Here is a 24,834-nt window from a genome sequence, read left to right as displayed (position 1 = left end):
TGGTTGATAAAAGCAGCTTGTCTAACTTAACTTGTCACTTTTGTTTTTATCTAAAAATATATACTTAGGGATCTTTAATATCCCCTGAAAACTGCAATGAATGTGCTCAATTTTCCTGAACATTTCTACCTCGTATAGTAACTAGACGTGTGTGTTTAACTGCATGTGCGTGATAAGTTAAACTCTTTTGTCTAAGAGAAGCACACCAAATTGAGTTGTACAACATGCAATGAAAATAAAGGTTTTCTATTGCACACAGATCAGCTGCAGGAGTGGAACAAGTGGAAATGTCACAGTCCCAGCTCTGCTGTGAGTCGATATGAATGGAGACGACTACAAGGCTGCAGACTAGTTTCAAGGCAGAGGAGGGAACATATTTAATTCAACATTTAAGCTGCTCATAAAGGCACCTGTGGGAGGAAGATGAACCAGTATATAAAAAACAGAAATATGGTCCAATCACAAAGTCCGGATGGAGACAGACTGTCTCTGCTTCTAAACGCCAAAGCAAATACAGTTGTTGTGGGTATAAATCCCATTATGGCTTTATTAAAATAATGTCAGTGTGAAGGTCAAAGTCATTACTGTTGGGAATTCCATTAAAAGCAGGAAACCTTTAAAACCATTACAACAACAAAACGCTCTGTTAGTAAGGGAATGAGTGAATGATTAGAATTTGATGCACACCCAACCAATCATAATTGACTCTTAAACCAAGTCTTAAATATACACCTGGCTTTGTCCAAACAGTTATTGAATGTTCACGGCTGTTACTGTTCCCCAACTGGAAACATTACAACATATCATCGGCACATTCAGTTTTTTTCATCGGCCAATCAGATGGCGCCTTCAGAGCAGATGCGCCATGCAGTCTCTCTGCGCTCTGATCCTCACTCCGTGTGGACAACTGTGGAGCTGCGACACACGGAGTCAGTGGTCTAACTGACTGGAAATGACTGGTGCAGAGAAACTTTTTGGACACGAGTTAAAATAGATTTCAAGAGATACATTTAACAACAGGAATACGCCAAATAAATGGGACAACAAAAATCGCGAGAGCCTGAATCGCTCCAGTTGAACGCGCGGTTCAGTTTGGCCAACTTTGTGAACTAAACACCATCCGAGCTGCCTCAGTCAGCGCAGCAGCAGCAGCAGCAGCAGCAGAGGAACAGGAGACTGGATGTGGCACAAGGAGACGGGTCAGTGAGCCGCAGAGAGCCGGGTGTGAGTTTCCCAGTGTCCAACTCTCCAATGTCAGCAGACAGGATGATGATCATTGGACTCCTGCTCAACATCTTCTCTCATGGTAAGATCAACGTTTCTTCTTCTTTTGTGTGTTTTAGATGAAGAAAATGTTACACCTACTCCGTGAAATCTGCGTGTTGTAGGGACTTGGATACACTGTGTGTCCCTCTTTAAAACTTGATAATGAATGAATGTATGCCACATCTGTTCAAAGGCACATTACAGACTATACTGAAGCCACCAGAGCAGATAAACACACAGACAATGGATTATATATCTTTTTCTGATAATGATAACTTGGTATATTTGAATTCTGAAGACTGTTTTTTTTTTTTTTTTTTTGGCACATATTAGACTGTGTAACTTGCTGGTGTCTTTATTTAAAAAGAGAAAGTGTTGAAGTGGGACAGACTGTGGAGTTTGATCTGAAATGAGGGGATATGTATGATTCCATTATTCCAGCTCTGAGTCAAACTTTTAAAATAGATCATTAAGCAGATGCATTAAAGCATGTTCTCACTAATGTGTGCATTACCTCTATATTTTACATGTGGATGACATCATCACAGGTTCAGATTTTTTTATTTATTTTAGCCTTGGATGCCTTCCAAATGCAAGAGCCATTCATCTCCACAATTAATGAGCTCGCTGTCCCAGATTGTGGAAATATCACGCATAAAAAAATTTAAACTAAAAGATCTTCCTCCCAAACATGAAGAACTCTGGCCTTGTCGTCTATAAATATTAACATTTCACATACGTTGAGCACAAGAAGATTTATATAAGAACACGTTTCAGAGCTTCATGGCAAATATTACGATCACTTTGTATTGATATTTGACTTAAAGGATAGATGATTCCCCCCTCCCCCAACACACTTAAACACACGCACAAGCTGTTCCAAATGAGTTATAACAATAAGTGATTAATGCGAATGTGGCTGAGAGAGAGCGTTGATCTCAGGTTATTAAAATGATGGGTCATTATTAGAGTCCTTCATTGTTAAAGCCAGAGCACTAACTCTTTTTCATTATTTTGATAATCTATTGTTAACACCGCTCCCCTCTCTGCTCCATGTTGCAGAAAAAACATGCAAATACTATAATTGTCAGGATTAATTCAGTGGCAGAGGAGGCGCTGGCTTCCCTGCATCAAGGAGAACTCAGATAATGTCAGGTGAGGCTTTCCATTAGAGATTAGTATCATAAAATGATGAATGCTGTCTTGTGAAAGTCAAACCTTTCAGACACCCAGTTTATCATCCTCTGTGTCAACCCCCCCCCCCCAGTCAGACACTTCTTTGGAATCACACCAAGAAAAGCAGTTCTTTCTAACGTCTTTTTAATACAAGTCTGAGTCACTGCAGGTGAGAGACAGACTGTCGTTATGTGGAATTCTTCCACTGAAGCCAACTGCAAAATGAATAGTTGGATTTTCTTTATGTGTTGTGAAATCCCTCACACGTTCCTTTGATTTTAGACAAATGTATCGTAGAGCTGCTTCCTTCTTACACATTGTTTGAGAGAAATCTTAAGACTGTTCAGTATGGCAGTAACTCACGATACGATACGACACAATTTGCAATATGTGGCCCACGATAACGATAACAATAACATCAGGATGGAATGATTCTGCCATAATAATATTAATCAAGTATCCTGTAGTCTGATGAAGTATATTAAAGGCCTCTAGAAAGGTTAACTGCAGGGTTCCTGTATTTATTCACTGCAGTTTGGTCTCAATTTCACCTCTTGTCATGCTTCTTTTCCCGCTTTCCACCATTATCCTGCTGTCGTCTTCTAGTTGCTCCTGCTGCTTCTGCGGTGTATGAATGTGTATGAATGGGATTAGTCCCTTCTGATGGTCACTTTACATAGAAACCTCTGCCATCGATTGTGTGAATGTGTAGGTATGAGCTGTGGTGTAAAGTCGCTTTGAGTACTCAGAAGACTAGATAAGATACAAGCTCAAGTCCATTTATCATTAATCCACCTTCTATTCACGATAGCCTCAGTCATGCCATAAGCGCCACGGTGAGGAGTCAGGAAGTAGTGAATCATAACATGGCGAGCGCCTTATTTTAATTTAATTATCGATATTTGGCTTCAGGGATTTAATGATTTTTTCACATGAGCCAGGACGAATATATATTGCAGTATTTATATTTTTGTCCTAATTATAAGTCTTTCTTCCTAGAGTCTTTGGACATTCCCTGTTGAGCTCTGGAGGTTTTGTATAAATAGCCTCTCACAACTGTACTCCATTTCATACTCTGTTATTTTAACCTTGTTGTAAATCTGGCCTCACACAAATGTGCGCCTTAAACTATGGCAGTGGGAGCTTAAGAGGTAAAGAGCAGCCGTCCCAAAATGTCTGTCACCATGATGCTCCACAGAGCTCAGGACGAGCCAGCAAAATCTGTAACAATCGCAGGGTTGAAACATCCAAAATGAAAGAGGAGAATTGCACCTGTCTGTATGGATTACAGGCTTTAGAACTGCCCTTTGAATAAAACGCCAATTCCCACGCTTAGGGCCTTGATGCTGTGCAAAATAGATAAATAAACCACATTTCTACATTGAAAAACGTACAACAACCCAACACAATTCAGTATCAATTACACTCCACCACTTCTACATGTTTATTTGCATCTTTATCCAAATTAATCTCATAAAATTATGCATGCAAAGTCTGTATCTGCTTGTCTTTTGACAAAAAGATTGCAGATGTTTGAATTTCCATCTTGGGTGGGTTCCCTTCACAAGTTTAATCCCACCTTTGCATTTTATATGTAGATGCATATCTCTGTTTTCATTTTAATGTTGTTTGTTTGCACAAAATAAAGAACTACAAAGAAATCTGTCTGATTTTGAATGACATTAAACCTGACTTTGACCCCTAGCTGGAAGGCCTCTGTGGATTATTGAAGTCCCAGCACAGAATCCAACTAGTGATTGAGTGTGTCTATTTCTGGTGCTTCATTTAGTGGACATGATTGAGCCATAACACGGTCATCATGAGAGTGATGGAGCTCATTTTCAGGCTGCACACAGGTGTTAGCTGGACTGATATCCACATGCTGGGGCTGTTTGACACTTTTGTGCAGAGGTTTGAGTCCCTCACCCTTTGCTCACAGGTTTAGCCAATCCTCTGCTCCTTTATCTCTCCCACTCACTCTGCTGGGGACTCTTCTTTTTCCTCCCGTTTCTGCTGAGGCATTGTCTTTTAATGTACTCTGTGCCGGAAATTCTGTTTCGTTTAGGACGACAGCACACAAAGATTAAATTGGCAAAGTGCCCAATGGACATGACTAAGATAAGAAACATAAAACACAGTTTCTGAATATGCAATTTTATTCCACATACTTGAAGTTTTACTTTAAAAAAAAAATCCTTTAATTAAAAATCCCCCCGCTTTTAACCTTAAAATGTGGGATTCTGAATGACTGAAGTGACCCATTAAATGTTGAATATGTGTTTTGGTAATCTTGACTGTCACTTGCAGAAAACCCACAGCTTGATGGAATCAAAGGATCTGTGTCTCGCTGTCTGGCCAAGAAATCATTTAGCTTGTCATAATTTAGGAGCAGCAGAAGGCAGAATCCTGAAATATTCACACAGCTCTGCTCACTCTGACTCCACCTGATGCAAGTATGTATTTTACCTGGAGTAAAGAGGAGTACAGCCTGCGTGATGTGGCTGCACAATCGCAGCAGCACAGCCCATTAAACTAGACACACTGCTACTGTTGAACCACAAGATTAAATCATGATTCTTACAGTCTTGTAGAGTCGTCAGTCAGTTTGTGTTTGGGCCCTTAAAACAACTCCTGGATCATTCTGAACAAGCAAATTAATTCACAAGCATCTTCAGCAGATTTTCAAACCTTCCAAGCTCTACCTAACAACCTGAGTGTTATTAGGTCAAATACTGCTCCCTTCAGCTTAAACTGTCTGTACTCGTATGCCAAAACAAAGAGGATCTTCTTACCTTGAGTTTTTAAGCGTGCAGAAGAAATACATATAAATGCTGGCACTGTCTCTGTGGGGCGTGCACATAATAATCTGCTGCACCTTTCAAAGCCTCAGTCACGCAGAGAGTCTGTCTTGTTTGGTTTCCCAAAACTAAAGCAAACAAAGGTTTTATTTGTCCATGCATGCAAAGCTTCAGAAGCTCTAAGCAGACAGGCATCCATACATTTTATTCATTCCATTTTCACGTGGTAAGTTTATTTCAGCTGTTTTCTCGAGATTTTTACTTTTTTTTTCATTGTCTTGGGATAACAGCGCTGGTTTTCCCATTATTATAGAATCATTTGTCTCATTATCTCGAGATAGCAGAGCTGGTTTTCTTGTGATCACGGGATCATTTTGTGATAAAACAAAGCAATAGGTCGGTCACGGCCGAACCACGACATGCCATTCAGCCATTGCCCACACTCATGAGGTAAGTATGTTAGTTTAGTGTTTACACAAGATAAATAAGTCAAGCTCTCAAGTAAACAGAAGAGTGAGACTGAGACCTGTCAGCTCAGGGCTTCCTTAGAAACAGTGTTTGCCGTTTTCTTTGTAGTTGTGTGAACTTTATGTCTTCAAAAACGCCTGGCTGTACAGTTACATGAAATGGCTGCTTTTTGTGAGGTCTGCTGAAAGCAGCAGGAGCCGCTGGAGGGAGAATGTGGACACCTGCAGTGAGGGAAGATTTACGATTGATTTGTTCCAAATTGGAGGCTGAGTGTTTGAAGAATATACTGAAATCTGGCAGGTGCAGCATCATGGAGGGATTTAGAAGAAGGGAGGGCAACATGAGAAGCAGTCCAAGGCAGGCTGGAGGAAAGGAAGTCAAGGGATCCAGTAGAGGGAAAAAAGGAGAAACATTGAAGTTGACCGCTAAGGTATTTGAAAAGCTGTTTTGCTGAATAAGTGTTTGCAGTTTGTGTAAAAATTGTACTTTATGGACTGAGTAAAATATTTACATTTTAAAGACTTAAACAGAACTTATTCTGTTTTCTTTAAAATGAGCTCTAGAAGGAGAAAGCCCAGGGCGCTGCCTCTAATTTCCTTTATAACAAAGAGAATATGTGCAAACTTTTAAGCATATGTTCAATGTAAAAGTAAAGTTGAACGTTAGAAGACAGTGAGCTGATAGGTGGAAAGTGCAAAAGTAAGAGCTCAGCAGAAATGAAGTGTCAATGAGGGCACACACAAACCTGAATCATCTGTGATGAAGCAGCTTCTGTAGGAAAGTCCTCTGGTCACACATACGCAGAGGAGGCCGAGAGACAGGAAGAGCGATCCAAAAGACACTAAGACTCAAGTCGAAACAAGTCGTTTTAAAGGAACATTCGACCATAAACTGTCTTTACAAACACTGAAATCAGCACAGTGATAATTCATAAACATGCTGCAGTCCTTATCAAACTTTTATCAAGTGAAAAAAAGGTATTTTAACCTTTTGAGCAAGATGACGTGAGTCACATTCTGTTTGGTTTAATTACAGGCTTGGACATGATCGACAACAGTTAAGAATGTCAAAAAATACCTTCCATTCATTTGACATCTGCTAAGTCCATATTGGAAATATATTCATTTTGAATGTAAATTAAAATTGGAAAAAAAAAACATTTTGGCAGAATAATTATTATTTTGACCTGCAAACATGTGCTCTTTTATTCAGCTGAGTGTTCACTCCCATTTATGACTCATGTGTCTGGTACAGTCTCCTACTTTATTTTATATAAGTGATCCATTTTAATTCTGTTAAGGCTAAAACGTATTCATACAGTTGCATGCTCAGAAGCTGATTTGACTGACAAGTGGGCAAATTGTAGATGTTTGCCAGGAGGCTTAATACCCGCATCAACTCCATCTCTTCGCCTGCTTCTCCATTAGCCAGTAGTTAGTTGGAGTCAGTGTTTCCAATACGGCGACAGCCATTGTAAAGCTTCAGAGCACCACTTCAGAAACCAATGGTCGACGTCACTGAGGCTACGTCCATGTCTTATACAGTCTATGATTACACATGTTAATTTCAGTGTTTTTAAGTATATTGCTCTTTATAGTCCGCTCAGTAAAAAATAGTTGATTATCTCTTTAATAAAGACAACAGCAGGCTTTTATGTTGAACAATAATATGCACATATGCACTCTGATCTACAATCTATTGTGAGGAGGCCTTCTGATTTGACTGCACATTGACGTGACTGAGTAGTAACAAGTAGTGGTCATCTTGTGCATGGTTTCGCTTCAACTCCAACTTGTCACCTAGCTCCAGTTTCCTCCTCGAGCCTGTGACTTCCTGCGAATGAGTCCCTTCTGTCACGACTCCCCCAACACACCACAGTCACACTGCTGCCCCACAATCTGGATTCATTGCAGTCTATCACACCCATTAGGAGATATGGGAGAGACCAGTTCACTTCAACATTGGTTTCCTTATATGTGCGTGGAGTTAACCTTCAGCTTTCCCATCTGTCACGGATCGAGAAAACCAAGAGGAGGACCCAAATGCAGAATTAACAAAAATATTCACTTCATGGCTCCTCCCTGTGAGAAATCAGTCGGGTGAACTATAGCTCACATATCTCAGATTCATCTAAAATGCACTTTTTCTTTTTCTATTTTCTTAAAAACATTCACTCCATGCTCAGACCAATAATTCCCTATAAACACACACTTTTATTTGGCAATTTGCTCCATCTCAAACAGCATATTGTAAGAGAAAGTTTCTTTTCCATATTGACATTAACGATGTGACAAAAGGTTCCGTTTTACAGAGCTGATTTTGTAGGTTTTTGTTCTCCATCTGTCTCTCTCTCACAAACTGAATTTGCTGATCGTCTCTGTTCTGTCAAAGCCTGAGGGAGCAAACACTAAGACGGAATAATAAACAAACTGTTCCATCCCCAAACAGATTAAACCTGTTTAGACTGTCCAAAGTTTTGATACTTTGTCATACATAGGTGTTGTCACCTTGACCTTATCAAACTGAGCCCATGACTCACCGCCGTGTGTTACCAACAGGGTTTTTTTTGTTTGTCTCACTTCCCTCCTGTAAACACTCTGCAGCAGCTGTGGCAGGTCACCTGCGGCGGCGATGGCGCGGAGCCTGTGTTTATGATATGTGTAAAGCCAAAGTGAGACTGGGACCTCATGTGGCGTCTAAGATTGCAAAACATGCAGCAGCCGAATTGGATTGCAGCCGCGCTTTGTGCCACCGGTCAGCGGGAGCTTAATCGAAGTGTGTGACCGATTACACCCTGCAGTGTTGGCGTGTGTGTTTGTGTATGAGCTTAAGCAATGTATATTTCCATGTGCTGCAGCATGAGTATGTTTGAGGATGTTATAAGTTCTGATATATTTGTTAACCAGCAAGCATGAATATTAACTACTCTCCAGCATATTTTAAATGCCTGCCACTTTTGTGCAGATATAAACATGCAGGATATAGCAAATTAATGCGATAAAGTGTTAAACAAAAGTGTGTGCATATTGCCTACTCCAGCTGTTTTCTTGCCCTGGATTCACTGTGTTCAAAATGTAATTTGTGGGGACAATTATGTGTCACATTTGAGGAAATTAATTTCCTGAAATGAATTTTTATGAAGAGGCTGTTCTGTTTTTTTTCTCGTTTCCCCCAGGCTGTCGTTGGCCTTCCTGATTTGTGTTTTTCATGGAGCGAAAATCATTATTAAGAATTGATTCATAGTTTCACTTTGAGTCATTCTAGAGAGAACACTGACAATCAAAAACACTCTTAATGCTTAATGAGCACGGAGCGACCCGACTGTTTCTGAGGAAATGTGGCTGCTGATAAGCACGTCGAAACACTTAAAGACACTTGTGTAAACCGATGGGGTGAATTCTTTTAAATACATTTAAAGCTGATGTAAGTCTGCAGTATCTTCAAGCAGCATATGTTGTAGGTGGGGGATATGTTTGCAGATGAAAAGTGTTTGTCTGAAACTTCAGGGGGACAAAACGTCCTCACAGTGAGTCGCTGTCTGTCTGTGAAGTCCAGGGTGCGTCATTGTCTGAAAGCGAAATTGGAAAAAAAATGTTTTGTTTTGTTTTGAAGGGGAAAAAGAGAGAAGAGTTGGAATAAATTGGTTTTGTCTGCAGGATTACTTGTGGAGACAGTGGTGTCTGCCTTTGGTGGAAAGCTTGTTCAAAGTGGAAAGAACCCTGCTGCTGACAGATTCTCCCCATGTGTCCTTTTACAAAGTAAAAACTGTATTTTTAGACAATTTTATCTTTTTTCTTTTTACTTTGATACCAACATTTTTGAAAGCAAAGGTCATATGATTGGTGAAAACAACTTTTCAGAAAGCCATGCTTTGAATTTATACCAGTGTGGCAAGAAAACTGAACACATACAACTGGAGGAGTAAAATCAAGTAGTGTGACTGTGAACCTTTCAGCCAAATGTTGTCATCGTCACATGGGAATGGATTGATTAAGAAATGCTTACTTCTTTGTGGTTCAAGTATTTTTTTCTGGAAGATCCAAGAGACTTGAGAGCTTGCTGTTGAGTGGAGCCTCTTCCCTTTTTTGATGCATGAAACTAACAAATTCTCTGTGTAATACATCCGTGTTTGGTCATCTTTTGCTGTTATCTCAGACTTACTTTGAAATGCTGTTTGGCAGCTGACACTCAAATCTGTAAGCTTGTGTGTTTAAGATGCAACACTATATACAACAGAGTGCAAAAAGACGAAAGAGGTGCGGGGAGGAGGATTAAGAGGAGCCTGACAGCCAGGTCCAGGCCTTGTTGGCATCATTGATTTACAAGACTGTCTTGATTTATGACAGCATGTGATGTGACAGTGAGCAAAGCGGTGTTTGAAAAAGGCTATAAATCGGTTACTCTGCTAACGTAAAAATTCTGTAGTCGAAAACTGAGGCTGATTCTGAGTAGCAAGACATTTCCCATCCAACTGATATCACATAGTCAGAAACATAATGCTCATTATTCAAGTAACTTTTATTTTATTTCATGACATCATTTAAATATTCTCTTTTGTTGATCGGGTTGAACGACTCTCAAATGGCTTGCAGAAAATTATTTTTTAATGATATTTAGTTTTATATCTCGTAGTTTATGAGGGAATCTACCCATGTTTACGGGTGCATGTAGTTTCACGCTGCTATGGAGTGGATTGCTGCCAAACTTTATGCAATGACAATAAAATATCTAACAGCCATTTTCACCTGTACTGTCTCTTTAACTAGATACAGAACTTGATTCAGTAGTTGTGGTTTTACCAGTCGTATTCTTCTAAACAAGTATCTGTACTTTTACTTGTGTAATGAATGTTTGTTTTTCCCACCTCTGGCATTTGATAAGAAAGACGAAGCTGACTCACTGGACTCAAACAGTACCACAATGTCAGGTGTCTGTCAGCTCGATCATTTTCAAATGACTGTATGAACATGCTGCTCTCTTCAGTAGAAACACTTTAACACTGTGCTGAAGAGAGTATGTTGCATTAATGAAGAGCTACACTGCACGAGTTTGTAAAAAAGAGAGAAGTCAACAAGGAGTCCCAGTGAGACGATAAAAAAATATAAATATGAAAAAATAATTATCACATAACCTCATAGTGTTGTTAGATTATCAAAGAGGCTCTGAGGGATAGTGAGGTTCACCCATGTTACTCTATTACACTCCTGTGCTTCCAGTTTTAGTAGCCATGTTGGATTTTATAGCCACCTGTAGTGCAGTGGAGGGTCTGTGGGGTGCACTCACCTCGCTCTGTTCTCTTAATTACTGCCTATTTAGCTTAAAGACTAAATCTAATGCAGGGACCATAATCACAGCTGCTTAGCAAAAATACAGAAACGCAAGAACCAGTGTTGATTTTGACAGAGCAGCTTTCCCCACCAATAGTTTCCTGCACGTCTTCCAGGTGGTGTGCCAGCTTCTGCGTCCTTGGACTGTCTGGTGGCCGAGCAGAGCTGCATCCAGGTGCAGTCCTGCAAGGTTCTCTACAGGCTGCTGGAGTACTGTGCGGCTGAGGAGGCCGTGTCGCCCCTCGGTGCCGATGCCCGCTTGGAGTGCCTGGAGGCCCAGAACTCCCTGCAGCACTACCGCCCACTTCGAATCTGCAAGTGCCAGCGTGGCTCTCGCAGGGAGGAACACTGCCTCAGGGTGTACTGGACAGTGAGGTTTGCAGGTGGGTTCAAGCACTGGCAGCTGTTGCGTGTGTGGAGGAGGACTCCACTGCATAATCCATGTTGTAAGACTCTTTACCTTTCTTTTAGCGTATGAGGAGTATGAGGTGACTCCATATGAAGAACTGCAGTTGAATCTGGTACGAAACATTGAGATGTCTCGTATGGCCTCCATCATGGCAGGTACTTCACCTCAGCGCAAATACTTCAGAGTTTAAGTATTCAGATTCTCATGTATCATGTGTTTTCTTCTTTTATGATCTCACTCTTCTTCCTGACCTTCCCCAGCTTCCACTCTTTCTGTGGACGGACAAAACCAGTGTCTGAAAGCAGCCCAGGACTGCGGCCTGTATGAGAAGTGTGGCTCCCTGCGGTCAGAATATGTCGTAGCCTGCACCAAGCGAGCAACAGTCTCTGACAACAGCTGCAACCGCCAGAAATGCCATCGAGCCCTGCGGCGTTTCCTCGAGCGCGTGCCAGAGGAGTACAGCTTTGCTCTGCTCTTCTGTCCCTGCTCTGACACTCTGTGTGGGGAGCGCCGCAGGAAAACCATCGTCCCGTCCTGCTCCTACGAGGAGAATGTGAAAGGGGAGGATAAAGTCGGCAAACCCAACTGCCTTAGCCTGCAGAACTACTGCTCCAGAGACGAGCTGTGTAGGTGAGATACATGTGTGGATGAAATGACTGTGTACATGAAGTGACAACCTGAAAGTTTAAAGAGTCCATATTTTGCCCTTTTTGGGGTTCGTATATTTAATCTATGTACCTACTTTTGTACGTTCACAATAGCTAAAGTCTGAAAAAAGTGTCTGTTTTCATGTACTGCTCCTCCTTGCTCCCTCTCTGCTCTGAGTCCGTCAGCTACGCTCTGTTGAGCCCACACTGTTAGACCCCACGTGGGCCAAGTCTGCTCTGATTGGTCTGCCGATCCGCTCTGTCGTTATTGGTCAGTTGCTCAGCACGCGTCTCGGAAATTTCAATATGAGCTGCAGGGCTTGCCACAACGAGCCAATGGGCTTAGATCAGTGATCTCACACTGACAATGACGCCGCACTGACACATTTTTATCGAGGGGGAATAGAACCGAACGTTACATGTGGCTAATGCTACAGATAACAGGAGGAGGTAGGAGAAGCCGCGTTTCCACGGACTTTGAATTTTTGCACATATATGTGCCTAAACATACACAGGACACTTGGAAAACACACTAAAGGGCATATAAAACCAGAAAAAGCAGAATATGGGACCTTTAAGACACTTCCCAGTGAAGAAATCCAAATAAATATCAAATGAGATGCTGATTCTGTTCAACTTTAATATCAAGTAATTCAGCTTTATTTGATGTTCTCAGTTTATACACACACACACACACACACACACACACACACACACACACACACACACACACATATGTTAGCATGTTAGCATGTGGAACATTCCAGCCGAGAAGAGACAACAGTAATGCAAACCACTTGTGTTTGAAACCTAAACCGATGTACTCTGGTTTTTCTTTTTCTACTGACTGATGTTCTGTAGCGGTCACATGCTAAAAGACATATCTGTGCATCAGATGCAGGGTCAAGGATTTTAACGTCGATGTAAAAAAATAGGAGAAAAAATGCTAACTCATCAGCATAAAGGATTTTGTGACACACTCTGCAGATTTTCCCAAATATATAAAACTGTCTTACATTAATTAAAGTCGAGTCGATGTGAAAATGTTTCAGAGGTTATTAATGATAAGAGACAACGACTACTTACTTGAAACGGAGAAGGTCGTACAAACCCCCTCCTCTGTGCTGTGGTATTAGAAACAGATTTTAAATAAGAAAAGAGAGGAGCGCTAACCGAGCAGAAACTACATTATTTTATTTCACACACATGAACAACATGTGTTCCCTTTGAAAGGCATGGGACAAAAACATGTTCATGTTTTCAGTTTTGGTCAGAGATATTGAATAGATTATTTATTCAGCTCTACATGACAAGCTTTTGTAGTTTGTGTGTTCATGATGAAAGAACAGTAACAAAGTTAGACATAAATTCTCTCCTTGGTAATGTCTGGCTGTCACTGTCAGCAACAAGTATGATGATTGCACGCCTGTAAAACTGCTTAGATAAAACTCTTTTCTTTGGGGCTATCAGTGTTTCTTACACCGCGGAGGAGAATGATTTAGATCAGGCCTCTAAAGAGAAGTTGGTGCGTTGTAGAGCTTATAAAATGTCATGAGGCTTTACTAGAATAACACATGGTTTCAATGTAACATTTGTTTTTAAGACGAGTGCAGAGCTATTGATTTCTCTGTTTCATGTTTTGCGCTCTGTGAAAACAACAGTGTGTTTTGATTCTGTTGTTTTGTTTGGGCTCAACTTGAATCCCCAAAATGAGATTGTCAAAACAGTTAAAAATGCACACTCTGTTTCTCTGTGCTGCCATGTGAAAAACAGTTTTCTCTTCTGTGTTTGTCTTTGTCCTTTGTGTGTGTGTGTGTGTGTGTGTGTGTGTGTGTGTGTGTGTGTGTGTGTGTGTGTGTATGTGTGTGTGTGTGTGTGTGTGTGTGTATTGTGTTTGTATATTGGTGTGCATTTCAGATCCCGGTTTGCTGATTTCCAACACAACTGCCAGCCCTCCGCTCTGTCTGCCTCTGGCTGTATGCGAGAGAGTAGAGCCATGTGCCTGAAGGCCTACACTGGACTCATAGGTGAGACTGAGGGAGAGAAATTAAAGAGGTACAAGAGGCTAAAGAAGGGAATCGCCTCAGAGAACAACAGACTGAGAGCTGTTTAAAGTGACAGTTGATATGTAACTTAAACCGGTTTCATTTAGGCTCAAACATGGTCAGCTGCCGGAAGTTGCTGCTCGGGGGATCCAGTGCGATTCACTCAAGGAAACTAAAAACGACCTAAAAATTTCATTTTTGGGGCTCAGATGGACTAGCGGTTAGGTCACGCCCCATGTACATAAGTTATAGTCCCCCAAGCAGGCAACCAGGGTTCAAGTCCTTTTCTCTCACCACTCTCTTTCCCCGGTTTCCTGCTCTATATATATTTTATTTTCATTTTGATATAATTTATTAATGCCCGAGGGGAAATTCAGGTTTACACTCTGTTATTTTAGGGACATGCTTCTCACACACAAACAGGACCTGTGGACATGTCAGAGTGGGGCTGCTACACACTGCTATGCAAGGAGAGCACCAGAGCAGTTGGGGGTTCGGTGCCTTGCTCAAGGGCACCTCAGCGATGCTTGGGAAGTGACCTGGCAATTCTCCAGCTACCAGACCAACGTCCATATTATGATCCTCACTGGGGCTTGTACCGGTGACCCTCCGGTTCCCAACCCAAGTCCATACAGACTGAGCTACTGCTGCCCCAAATCCACTATCATGTCTAGATAAGCCCATAAAAAATAAATAAAAGTGCACTTCTATCAGTGGGTCCAGGTAATAACATTTTCTCTTTTCCTAGAGTGTATTTTTTTTAAAGTAATTTTGTCTGCCTCTAATTATCAATAAGCAGAGTTTGAAAACTGGTGACAGTGGATGCCTCAGGGCACAAATATTGTTGGCAGTGTGCCTCACACCTTCCATAGAGGTGTGTGCTGAAAATGAAAATCATCTGCCCAGGGGAATTATTACGAAGGAAGTTTTAAAAAGTTGCCCATTCAGTACAACTTCTGTCTTTTTTTCTTCTGTAACCAGGCACCATCATGACTCCCAACTATGTGAGCAACAGCAGCACAGAGGTGTCCCAGTGGTGCACGTGTGAGGGCAGCGGGAACGAATGGCAGGGCTGTCAGCGTATCCTGCACATGTTCAGCAGCAACATATGCCTGCGTGAGTAACATGTCCTAAAGTTTGTACGATTACTTGCAGGGCTCCAATGTCCACCGTTACTAAGTCCAGATGTTACCAGACTGACATTTTTCAGTTGATTGATTTTTAACTTCATATACGACACACCATGAAGGAAAAGTAATTTAACACAAAATAGGTTGTGGGAAAAAAAGGTTTTCAGATTAAAATCAAGAAATGTAAAAAGATCACATGATAGGGGCTGAACGATTATGGGAAAAATAATATCCATGAATATTTTGACAAATAATCAGATCACGATTATCAATCATAATTATTTATATATCTCAGATACAACTTTATTTTATTTTTCTTTCACATTTAAATAAACATGGCATCTCTTGAGATCACTTAATTTAATATGCGTTTTCTATGGACAGAGGATGAATTTTAAATGTCAGTACTGCCGTCAGTCATGTTTATTTTAATGGGGTAGGCCAACATCGTGATGTGTGCAGCACTACAAGGGACTGCAGACGGAATCTAGCTAATCAGCTAAATGTAGTGCAATGCATCGCCTCTCATTAACGAGAGTAATGTAGATTTTGTATGTGGTCTCCATTAAACTAAACAAAAAAACTAAACTACACAAGTCCATATTCATTTCTTTTCTAACTACTGTAAAGCTGTTTTCACATATGCATTCCAGATAATATCTAGATAATTATGGGAGGACTGCTCCAGAGAGCCAACCTGGCCGTTCACATATGCTTCTCACAGCTGGAGACTATCCCTGTCAGAGGGGGGGGGGGGGGTTCCAGAGGTAAGAGATGACAAGTAGCGGACAAAGCAACAGAGTCCGTGACACGGCGTCATAATGACAGTATTTGTTTTTATTCAGGAGATTTCTGCTAGTGTGAAAACAATATAAGTGGTATGCTCATTGAACCTTTTACTGTATGTTTATCCACATTAAATCTCCATTGTTTGCTGCCCTTCCTTAGATTATTCCTGTAGTCGAGACTAGTGTTACCCGTTTTGTGGCTTTGAAAGAAGCTTCAATAGATTTGATTATTATTTTTAAGCATGAACATTAAATTACTGTTGCAACTCAATCTGGTAAAGATCAATTTGTCATCTACCACAACTATCAATTCTCTCTTTGTGAAGATAATGACAGAGGAAATGTTTCCTTAGCAGCTGTCAAATACTATAATTGATCTGGACATGCTGCTCTAATATTATAAAGTGCAATAATACTGAATTGTAATGTGGCTTGTTATTGAGGATTGAGGAGGGGAATCAATGAAACGTAATGTGGTCTTCTAAATCAGTGAATGCCATGTGCCTGGTTGTCTTTGAAAATAAGAACTTGATTTTTACTTTCTGAGGAGGCGGTGAATCCTTTCATAAAATCTGATGACTGTAGAATGGCTTCTTGTTGAATTATTGCTTCAAAGACAAAACGAACTCAGGCCAGCCATGTTGTTTTTACTGAAATAAGTGTGTCAGTGTAGACCAACAAGTACACTACTTAGACACACTATTGGATTAAAAATCTTTTTTTTATTGAAATGAATTGTGTAGGTTTAAGAAACAAATATGGAGAAAGAACAACTGAAGGAGCATAGAAAGCCCCTGCTAATTATTGGTTTGCTGTAACTGTCACAAGCCTGTTTGTTAATGTTTAAAAGCTATAACTTCTATTGATCAATTCTTGATGATTTTCTTCCTCGATCTTTGGTGCAGATTAAGTGTGCAGTCAATTTCTCTGTTTGTTGTTCTCTGTTTTTTCAGAGTCTGCAGCAAAGCTAACACCTTTGTGTAGCCACACTTTAAGCTAAATGCTAACATGAGCATGGTGACACTAAATTGCTCATCCTTTTTTATCAGACACAATAACTGGAAAAGGATTGAACGCTCATGAATTCTGCTGATGGTTGTTAAAATAGTTTTTATATAATTAAAATAACTTTTCAACAGTCAACAGGACTCGTTTAGTAGATTGATGGGGATTGTGTGTGTGCTCTTCATACACAAAAAAACATTGTAGGCTTTTCCTTATAGGCCCAGTGAGCAACTCTCCTGGTAAAGACACGTCATCTTTAAATTCATCAGTTCAACTTAAACACCCAAGACTCACAGTGACTACACTGTCATGCTCATGTTTACCTCAGCCTGCTAACATTTGCTACTTGGCAGTTAACCAAAACTACTTCTAAATGTGATGGGAATGTTATTTTTTGGCAAATTTTTTAAATTAAGTGTTGGATCAATTAGATTTATCATTCAAGTTGTTTGTTGCTGCTCCAATTTTAAAGTTAAAAATGTGCAATCTTTGTCTTGAATGCTCCAGTTTAAAGGGCAAATTTAAGTTATGAATACATAAATACTATAAAATAAGATACAATAACTGAGTTAAGTTAAAAATCAGTTAAAAATAACTTAATAAAATATTTTCATTGAGGGCTAAATATATACATTAAAGGCAGTTAGAAATAGTCATAAGTTTGACTCCATGATGGTGCTAGATGAACACTGAGATAACAAACTCAAACTTAAAACAAGACTTGAGCCTGCGTTGGTCTGAATATATAAATATTTATGACATTTAATTGATTCCTGTCTAATATGTGTAAATATGTCAAGTCTGGATCAAAGTCTTGGAACAATATTTCCCTCTGAAGACTTTTATAAATCTCCTTCTCTGCTGAATCCTGAGCAGTATGTACAGAGTTGGCGCCCTAACTATGCTTCTAAAAATCACTGATATTATTTTGGTCATACCTCCAGGATGAATAACGATGTGAATCTAATGAAGATGCCCCCTGCTGATTCTGTTTCAGGCAATGCAATCAGCTCCATGGGAATCTCTGCATCTCCTCCTGTGGAAAAAAACACTCCTGCACCCGCTTCGGCGCCCTCCCCGCACGTCTACCAGGAGAGGGTCCATGTCAGTGTTAACACTCTCCCTGAATTCAACAGTGTAAGCGCGCTCTTTTGCCTTTTAACTGCCTCGCCATATGCTCGTGTAGAGTTGAACAGAAGAAGAGGTTGAGCATACATCATGTTGTAACACCTCCATATCAGCGGGGTTTGGAGAAAATGGAGCAGTGTTTTTGGCTCTCTCCTCCTTCACTTCCTGTCATTATGGCTGAGGATTAGCTGTAGGTGTTTGCTGCATTAGACTCAACCCTTATTGTTAATATTCATGTAGACATCCATCTGCTCAATATCTTCAATGTCACATCAATTTAATCCTCCTAATGTTATATTTCCTCTTCTTCCTTTCACAACCCACAGTCGTGTGGAGCAGTGGTTCTCAACTGTTGTAGCCTCGGGACCCACCACCAACTGCTTCATGACAAATCGCGACACAAATGAATTACATTTGTCATCCAATCAGAGTTATTTAATGACAAATTGTGCAGTTTTGTCCTCAGACGGTACAAAACATGTCACAGAGAGCCATGAAATGGTACAGAACGAATATGTTTAAAATCAATTTATAGACTTTGATACAGGTTTTTTTCCAGACCCACTAAAAACGGTTCTGAGACCAACTTTTGGATCCCGACCCACCAGTTGAGAACCACTTGTGTAGAGCATAGAAAGCATGTTGAACAGTTAGATACACAATTAAAAAATAATGCATCTTAGGTTCCTAATTCTTGTTTAACTCTTAAGTTGAAAAGATGCAATCTAATTCCTGTGATGTCGCCACATACTGACACATCCAGGGGTACACACCTACATCCCTGCTGCAAGCTGTAACACAACATTTACTCAGGAGACCGATGACCTAATACTTAATGATGCTAGCATGCTGCTAAGGAGCTAACCTGTTAGCATGTTGACTTCATGCTGACAGTCATTTGCACGGCACACATTACAGTATTTACCGCAGAATACAGGATTATAATTATCATATTACATAAAGCTCCTTTTAAGGCTGGTTATTTCAAACAAACTGGACTTAAGAAGTCTTTTTTTGACGTCTCTTCATGACCTACAAAAACAAACCAGACCGGGATCAACAAGACTGATTTGGTTCTACATTGTTTGTAGTTAAAGCCAAAAAACAGCGACCACAGAGAAGTTGTCAGACAGTGATTAACAGCATGCTGCAGAAACAGACTTTTTCTACACACATAGGCCTGAGCAAGAAAATGATAATGGTATTTATCACAATACAACTTTTCTCAGCGTTTTACAGCACCGTGCTGATGATTGTGAAATGTTCCTCTGTTCAAGTAGAGTTTGTCATGTTCTGACCATAAAGAATAACTCAATCACAATTAACCATCGGGTTTCTTCAACTTTCAAGAGTAAAAATCTGCCTTTTTTTAATTTGAAAGCAAGAATGATTTGACATTTATCGTGATAATTATCGATATTGACTGCTATGAATTTTTTTATCGCGATAACATTTTTAATCATATCGCCCAGCCCTATTTCCACATGATATGCTGGACGGCTTAAAGTAAACCGGTTGAAAAAAACACTTCAAAATCCTCCTCACAGGAGCTTTTGAAATCCCATGTGCAGTACCAGAAGTTATTTTATATACGTTTTCTACTTGGTATAATGTCATTTTGAGGGATGTTAGCTTGCATAGAGTCCTTAGTTTGTGTCCAACGATTGTTTATACCTTTGAAATGTTTTCTTTCTTGAGATCACTTTTTGTAAGAAACAACGATTGCCTTCTTGTCCAATGTTTACAGTCTGGATAAAATCCTGTAATTGTTTACAGCCTAATGATCTTTATGATAACCTGCGTTTAGAGAGCATAGAGAGCATGGGCACAATAAAAGCAACATCTGAATGCTGTGATACGAATACATTTCTTGTGATTTTGCAGGGAAACACACTTTAGGGTCTGTTAGTTGGTCAGAAGTCAGATTGTGAAAACTCTTAGCGTTTGGTTTCTTGGGTTGTTTTGTCTTCAGCTTTAAGATATTTTTACATGTGGTTTTAAATTCTGTGCTGATGTCGACTTTCTCTTGAAGTCTGAATCCAGAACCCTCCTCCACGCTCCACCACTTCTCTTAATTGGAAGAATCAATCTTTCCTTGCTTTTTTAGATGGAGGACAGCGAGGAAGAGGAGCGGGACGAGGAAGGAAGCGAGGAATTTAATGTCATCCCTCCGTACTCAGAGAAGGACTCTAACATCGAATCGGAGGCCAGAGGAAGTACACGGGGAGCAGCCAGCCGAGCAGTACCTGTGTTCCCTTTACTGCTGCTGCCTACATTCATCCTGAACTGCCGGAGCTACTGAAGCATCCGTCTGATTTTTCCATCTCCACACACGTAATGCAACACAGAGGACATTTGCAAGGGAGAAATGCTTGATTTCTTTTTCCTCACTTTTTTCATTTTTCAAATACCCAGACTTTACTTTCCTATTCTGTTTCTGCTATCACTGCCTCCTCAAGAGCTTAAAGATATCAGTAGTGCTGCAGTATGTGCCGCGTCTTTGCTCCAGTCCGCTCCTATGAAAGGAAGCCAACAACGTGAGCAGATATATGAGTGCATGGGTGAATTTAGAAGTGCTGTCTGGGCAAATGCTCTATCTAGAGCCTGCTTCACACTCAAAGTGCATCCCCTCTTTTAACAAGAAGCACATCGCCCAAGGCCACATCCTCTATACACACTCCAAAAAAACCCTAACCAGGCTGCTCCGCCGCAACCAGACCCTGAGCACGGCTTTTGATTTCTATTTCATGACTCATGTCACATCCGTTTCTCCATTGCCCCTTCGGCTCTTCCTCCCTCCCTCCCCGCTTCGTACTATGGCTGAGGAGGATAATCCCATTTACAACAAGCTAATAAGAAACTGCTTCACACTTAAACCTCTTTGTACCATCGAAAAAACACTTTTTAAAAAAGTAATTAGTCAAGCAAAAAAGTCACATTATGCATCATCTTATGCCTTTTCATCCTCTGCTTCTCCTCACTTTGTGCTCTAGAAAGAGGGTAAAAGTCTCCCCGCTCTGCTTCTTTTGTTCACACGCCACTTGGTATTATTACTACTGAGGGTGAGTGGTGACAATTCAACCTCGGGCGGACGTAATGAGATCAAATTCCATTGTAGAAGTGACGAGCAGAGAAAAGCAACACGAGCAATTACAGCACAACTCAAATTGCTCCGCATGCAGGGAAGGTCTAGAGTGAGGCTCAGGGGAGGAAATAGCCAATTTACTGCTGTCATACTCTCTCAGTTTTTTTTCCTTCTCCTTAGGAGGTGTTTTTTTTAGTGCTCCTTTTACCCATCATGTGCTTCAGATGTTGTGAGAGCGAGATGTGGAGATAGGGACGGACACAGGAGGCTGTAAAGCCTGCTGGCTGCTCTGATCATTGAGCAGCACATTGAGCCATTCTCTCTGCCTCAAATAGCTTCTGCTGATGTTAATGATTTTTTTCTCTTATGGATCATTTTCGTGTGAAATTACCCAGCTGCGGGGAGGTAAAAGGAAGTATAGGGATGTTTTTTGTGGAGGTTAAGTTTGCAAGAAACAAGCCATCTGAGCTCTGCAAGGATGTTACATTTGATTATATTACCGTCAATTCCTGTATGTATTTAGATAAACATTCAAAAAGAACAGTTCTCTAAACACATCTGTGTTCAGGTGCATAAGAACACTGCACAAACAAGACTTCAACAAAGAATCAGATGGAAAAACAGACATACTTCATCGTGTCCTCCTGGTTTTAACTGTTGTCACTATGAGGAACACAGCACATCCAGTTTAAAGACACCAGTTCAATCCAAACTTTTTGTTGGATTAAAAACATTTTGGCCGATAAATTTATGCAGTTTAGTAGCCATTGTCAGATTGACCAAAAAGTTAATTTTGGAGCCTGTATGTTATGTAATAACAGCAGTGACAGAATGATGTGGGACTTGAGAAGACAGACCACTGACATCATTAAATCTACAAACAAATTTCACCCCCCACTCTCTCCTCCCCACATTTCCTGTCTCTCTTTTAACTGTCCTATCTAAAAAAAGCAAAAACGCCCCTCAAAAAACATATCTATAAATATAACACTCAAAGCCTTCTTAGACATTTATATATCAATTGAAGAGGCAATATGGGCCAATCCTTTTCAGCCCCACAGCTGGACTTGTTTACATGATGATTTTCTGAAATGAAAACTGAACTTTTGATAAGGGCCAACAGTAAAAAGGCAGAAACGCACTGGAAGCGTGTGAGCTACACTTTTTGCAAATGCAGGTCCATCACTACTTCAAACTTGAGTTTGACGTTTAGAAGTCAGAGTTGGACTTCAATGGATGTTGTAAGGTTATTAAACCTGTACTGAGTGAGTGTTACCCGGCCGGGGGAAATATGACATCATGTAGGTTTTTTTCTAACCTCAGTCTTGTTAAGAGTTACATTAAAGGAAAGGTGTGAGGTGAAGAGCTCTGAAGTGTGACTGCAAGCTTAGAAGGTGCCAAGAAAATTACTTATTTGGAGAGAACATTTGAAATAAAAAGTCTGCCCACACGACTCGTTGGTATCCAAAAGTATTTGAACCAACACTGAGATGGAGCGGAGAAAGGCTGATACATAAACATGTTAGATAAACATAACCCGTCCTGTTGGCACAGTGCAGTATCAGTCATGCTGCTCCATCAAATATCTCATCTGCAGCTATTCATAAAGCATCTTAATAAACAACATCAAGGGTCAATAACAGCATCCAGTGCGCTCTGGCCTTAATGACTGAATGTGAGTTTACGTGTATCTTCACATTTCTATAAGTTTGTTTATATTTGTAAACTATGTAAAGTAACAGTTTACATTAAACATGGCTTTTATTATTTTGGATGAGTAAAGGAGTGGGGGGGAAGTGTATTATTCATCCATTAATAAAATGTGGTAACACTTAGCGAGGGTCCATGAATGATCATTAACTTAGACATGACTTCATGAATGGCAAAGCAAGAACTCAATCATGAGGCATGAACAAGAATCAACAGTAACTCATGTTAGGGAATCTGGTTTCTATGGTTATGTTCTTTTGTTCTTCATGTCGACAGTAATCAACTCACCTCTCACAGCTCTTGTGTTCTGGTGAATTCAAAGAGAAGTTAGTCATGGCCTAGTGTTAGTCATGATTTGGTGACTTCATCATGTTGGCTGCCCTTTAAACAAAGTGGAGACCTGCTGTGTCTGGAGGCCTTTTCACAACTGCACTTTGCAGGATATAAACGTCCTCACTCGCTCACGAAATATAACCTGCTGCTTTTACACATTGGCTCACTATGACTAATTGTCGTTATTTTACCAAGGGGGGCCGGCAGGAATAAGGCATGACAAAGTCGGTTTCAAAAATGTGTCCATTTGCCATCACACATTGAAAAATGTCCGAAAATGTTCAGGAGTTGTGTGAACAGAGTGTTGAACAATGATGAAAAAAAATTCCAACTGACTTATCCAAACTTGATAATTTAATGGAGTTCAATATTTGATCTAATTTATACTGTCAGTCTTTTAAATACACAAAGCCTTACTTACTTATTCATCAGACCTGATAAAGTCAGTCAAGAACTCATTATAATGATAAAAGCAGAAATCTTTCCCCGTGAAGAAGACATGATCATCGTTGTATATTCCGTTTAGTTGAGCTCTTCTTTTTCGACATGAAGTCATTATAATATTAATGATCATTCCCTCGACACAAATGTTACCCAAAATCTTTTTAAAGTGTTTTGTGAATATTTTCTGAATAAGTTCTGAGTTTTTACCTTTTTAGATCTAGTTGAGAGACAATGTACAGTACAATGTTTCACACGCTTACCTTCTTTTAAAGACATATCAAACATGCCAAATACTTCTGACTGTACGTGTAATAACTGTGTAATTTTGTGACATAGCAGAACAGTGTGCCAATTTGTTAAAAGATGAATAAAAGTCACAGTGAAAAGGCCACATGTAGTTAAAAAAGTGTTTTATTGACTGACAGAATTATCGGTTTACATTTCTTTCCTCTGAACATTTTTGCAGGTGGTTCAGGATAAGTTACATACATCCTGATGTGTTTGGGAATGTTGCTGAGAAGTTTAATGTCAGTTTATTGCAAATTGGTGAGTTACAAGGTTTAAATACATGCTAAAATATACAGGCTCAATACCATTTGGACTTTAATTAGCTTTAATTGTGGACCAACTGAGCCAGGACTGTCATGTTTATATTTTATTTCTGACTGACGGAGGTGATTATAGAGTCTTGGGGCTTCTGCATGCAGAATGACACCACTGTGGCAGAAACAAGCTGCTGAGGAATCGCAGCAAACGAGGCTGTAATGGAAATTGGCATGGGTCTGTGCTTTAATTATAAACAGTACAGCATGAGGCCTCTGGGCTTTTGTTTTCTTACGTTAAAATTCAGCCAACTGTCTCCAAAGTAAAGTTATGCTTCATTAAACCCCCGGAGGAACATTTATGTTCTGCATTTTCACCATTGCACCACTGCTTAGGAGCAATGGGCAGCCACCAAACACTCGAGTCCCCAGGCCAAAGCCTTTAAGAGCTGTATCAGTGGTTTGCATGTTTTAGCCCGTTTACTACAAATCACATATACCCTCAATCCAGGATTAACATTTTGTTGCTTTCA

The 24,834-nt window shown here is 40.2% G+C and overlaps 1 protein-coding gene across 1 annotated transcript; it reads left to right on the top strand.

Annotated features, from left to right (window-relative positions):
• The first annotated feature begins 907 nt into the window (after positions 1 to 907).
• Positions 908 to 24,150, top strand: LOC109983520 (GDNF family receptor alpha 3). Its single transcript, XM_020633248.2, has 8 exons — positions 908 to 1,306; positions 11,152 to 11,418; positions 11,507 to 11,599; positions 11,705 to 12,074; positions 14,009 to 14,118; positions 15,118 to 15,252; positions 18,057 to 18,196; positions 20,295 to 24,150. Exons 1-8 carry the CDS (start codon positions 1,252 to 1,254, stop codon positions 20,487 to 20,489), a joined length of 1,365 nt encoding a protein of 454 aa, XP_020488904.1. The 5' UTR covers positions 908 to 1,251; the 3' UTR covers positions 20,490 to 24,150.
• Positions 24,151 to 24,834: the final 684 nt, after the last annotated feature.

Source organism: Labrus bergylta, chromosome 14 (genome assembly GCF_963930695.1).
Source record: "Labrus bergylta chromosome 14, fLabBer1.1, whole genome shotgun sequence".
Taxonomy (NCBI): Eukaryota; Metazoa; Chordata; class Actinopteri; order Labriformes; family Labridae; genus Labrus; species Labrus bergylta.
This window is presented reverse-complemented; position numbering and strand designations above follow the sequence as displayed.

What these genes read in the sequence shown, in the direction of transcription:
- LOC109983520 (XM_020633248.2), top strand. Translation starts at nt 1,252, where the DNA reads ATGTCAGCAGACAGGATGATGATCATTGGACTCCTGCTCAACATCTTC. An exon ending in GCTCAACATCTTCTCTCATG is followed by an intron (nt 1,307 to 11,151) that starts GTAAGATCAACG and finishes CACGTCTTCCAG; the next exon opens with GTGGTGTGCCAGCTTCTGCG. An exon ending in CAGCAGCAACATATGCCTGC is followed by an intron (nt 15,253 to 18,056) that starts GTGAGTAACATG and finishes ATTCTGTTTCAG; the next exon opens with GCAATGCAATCAGCTCCATG.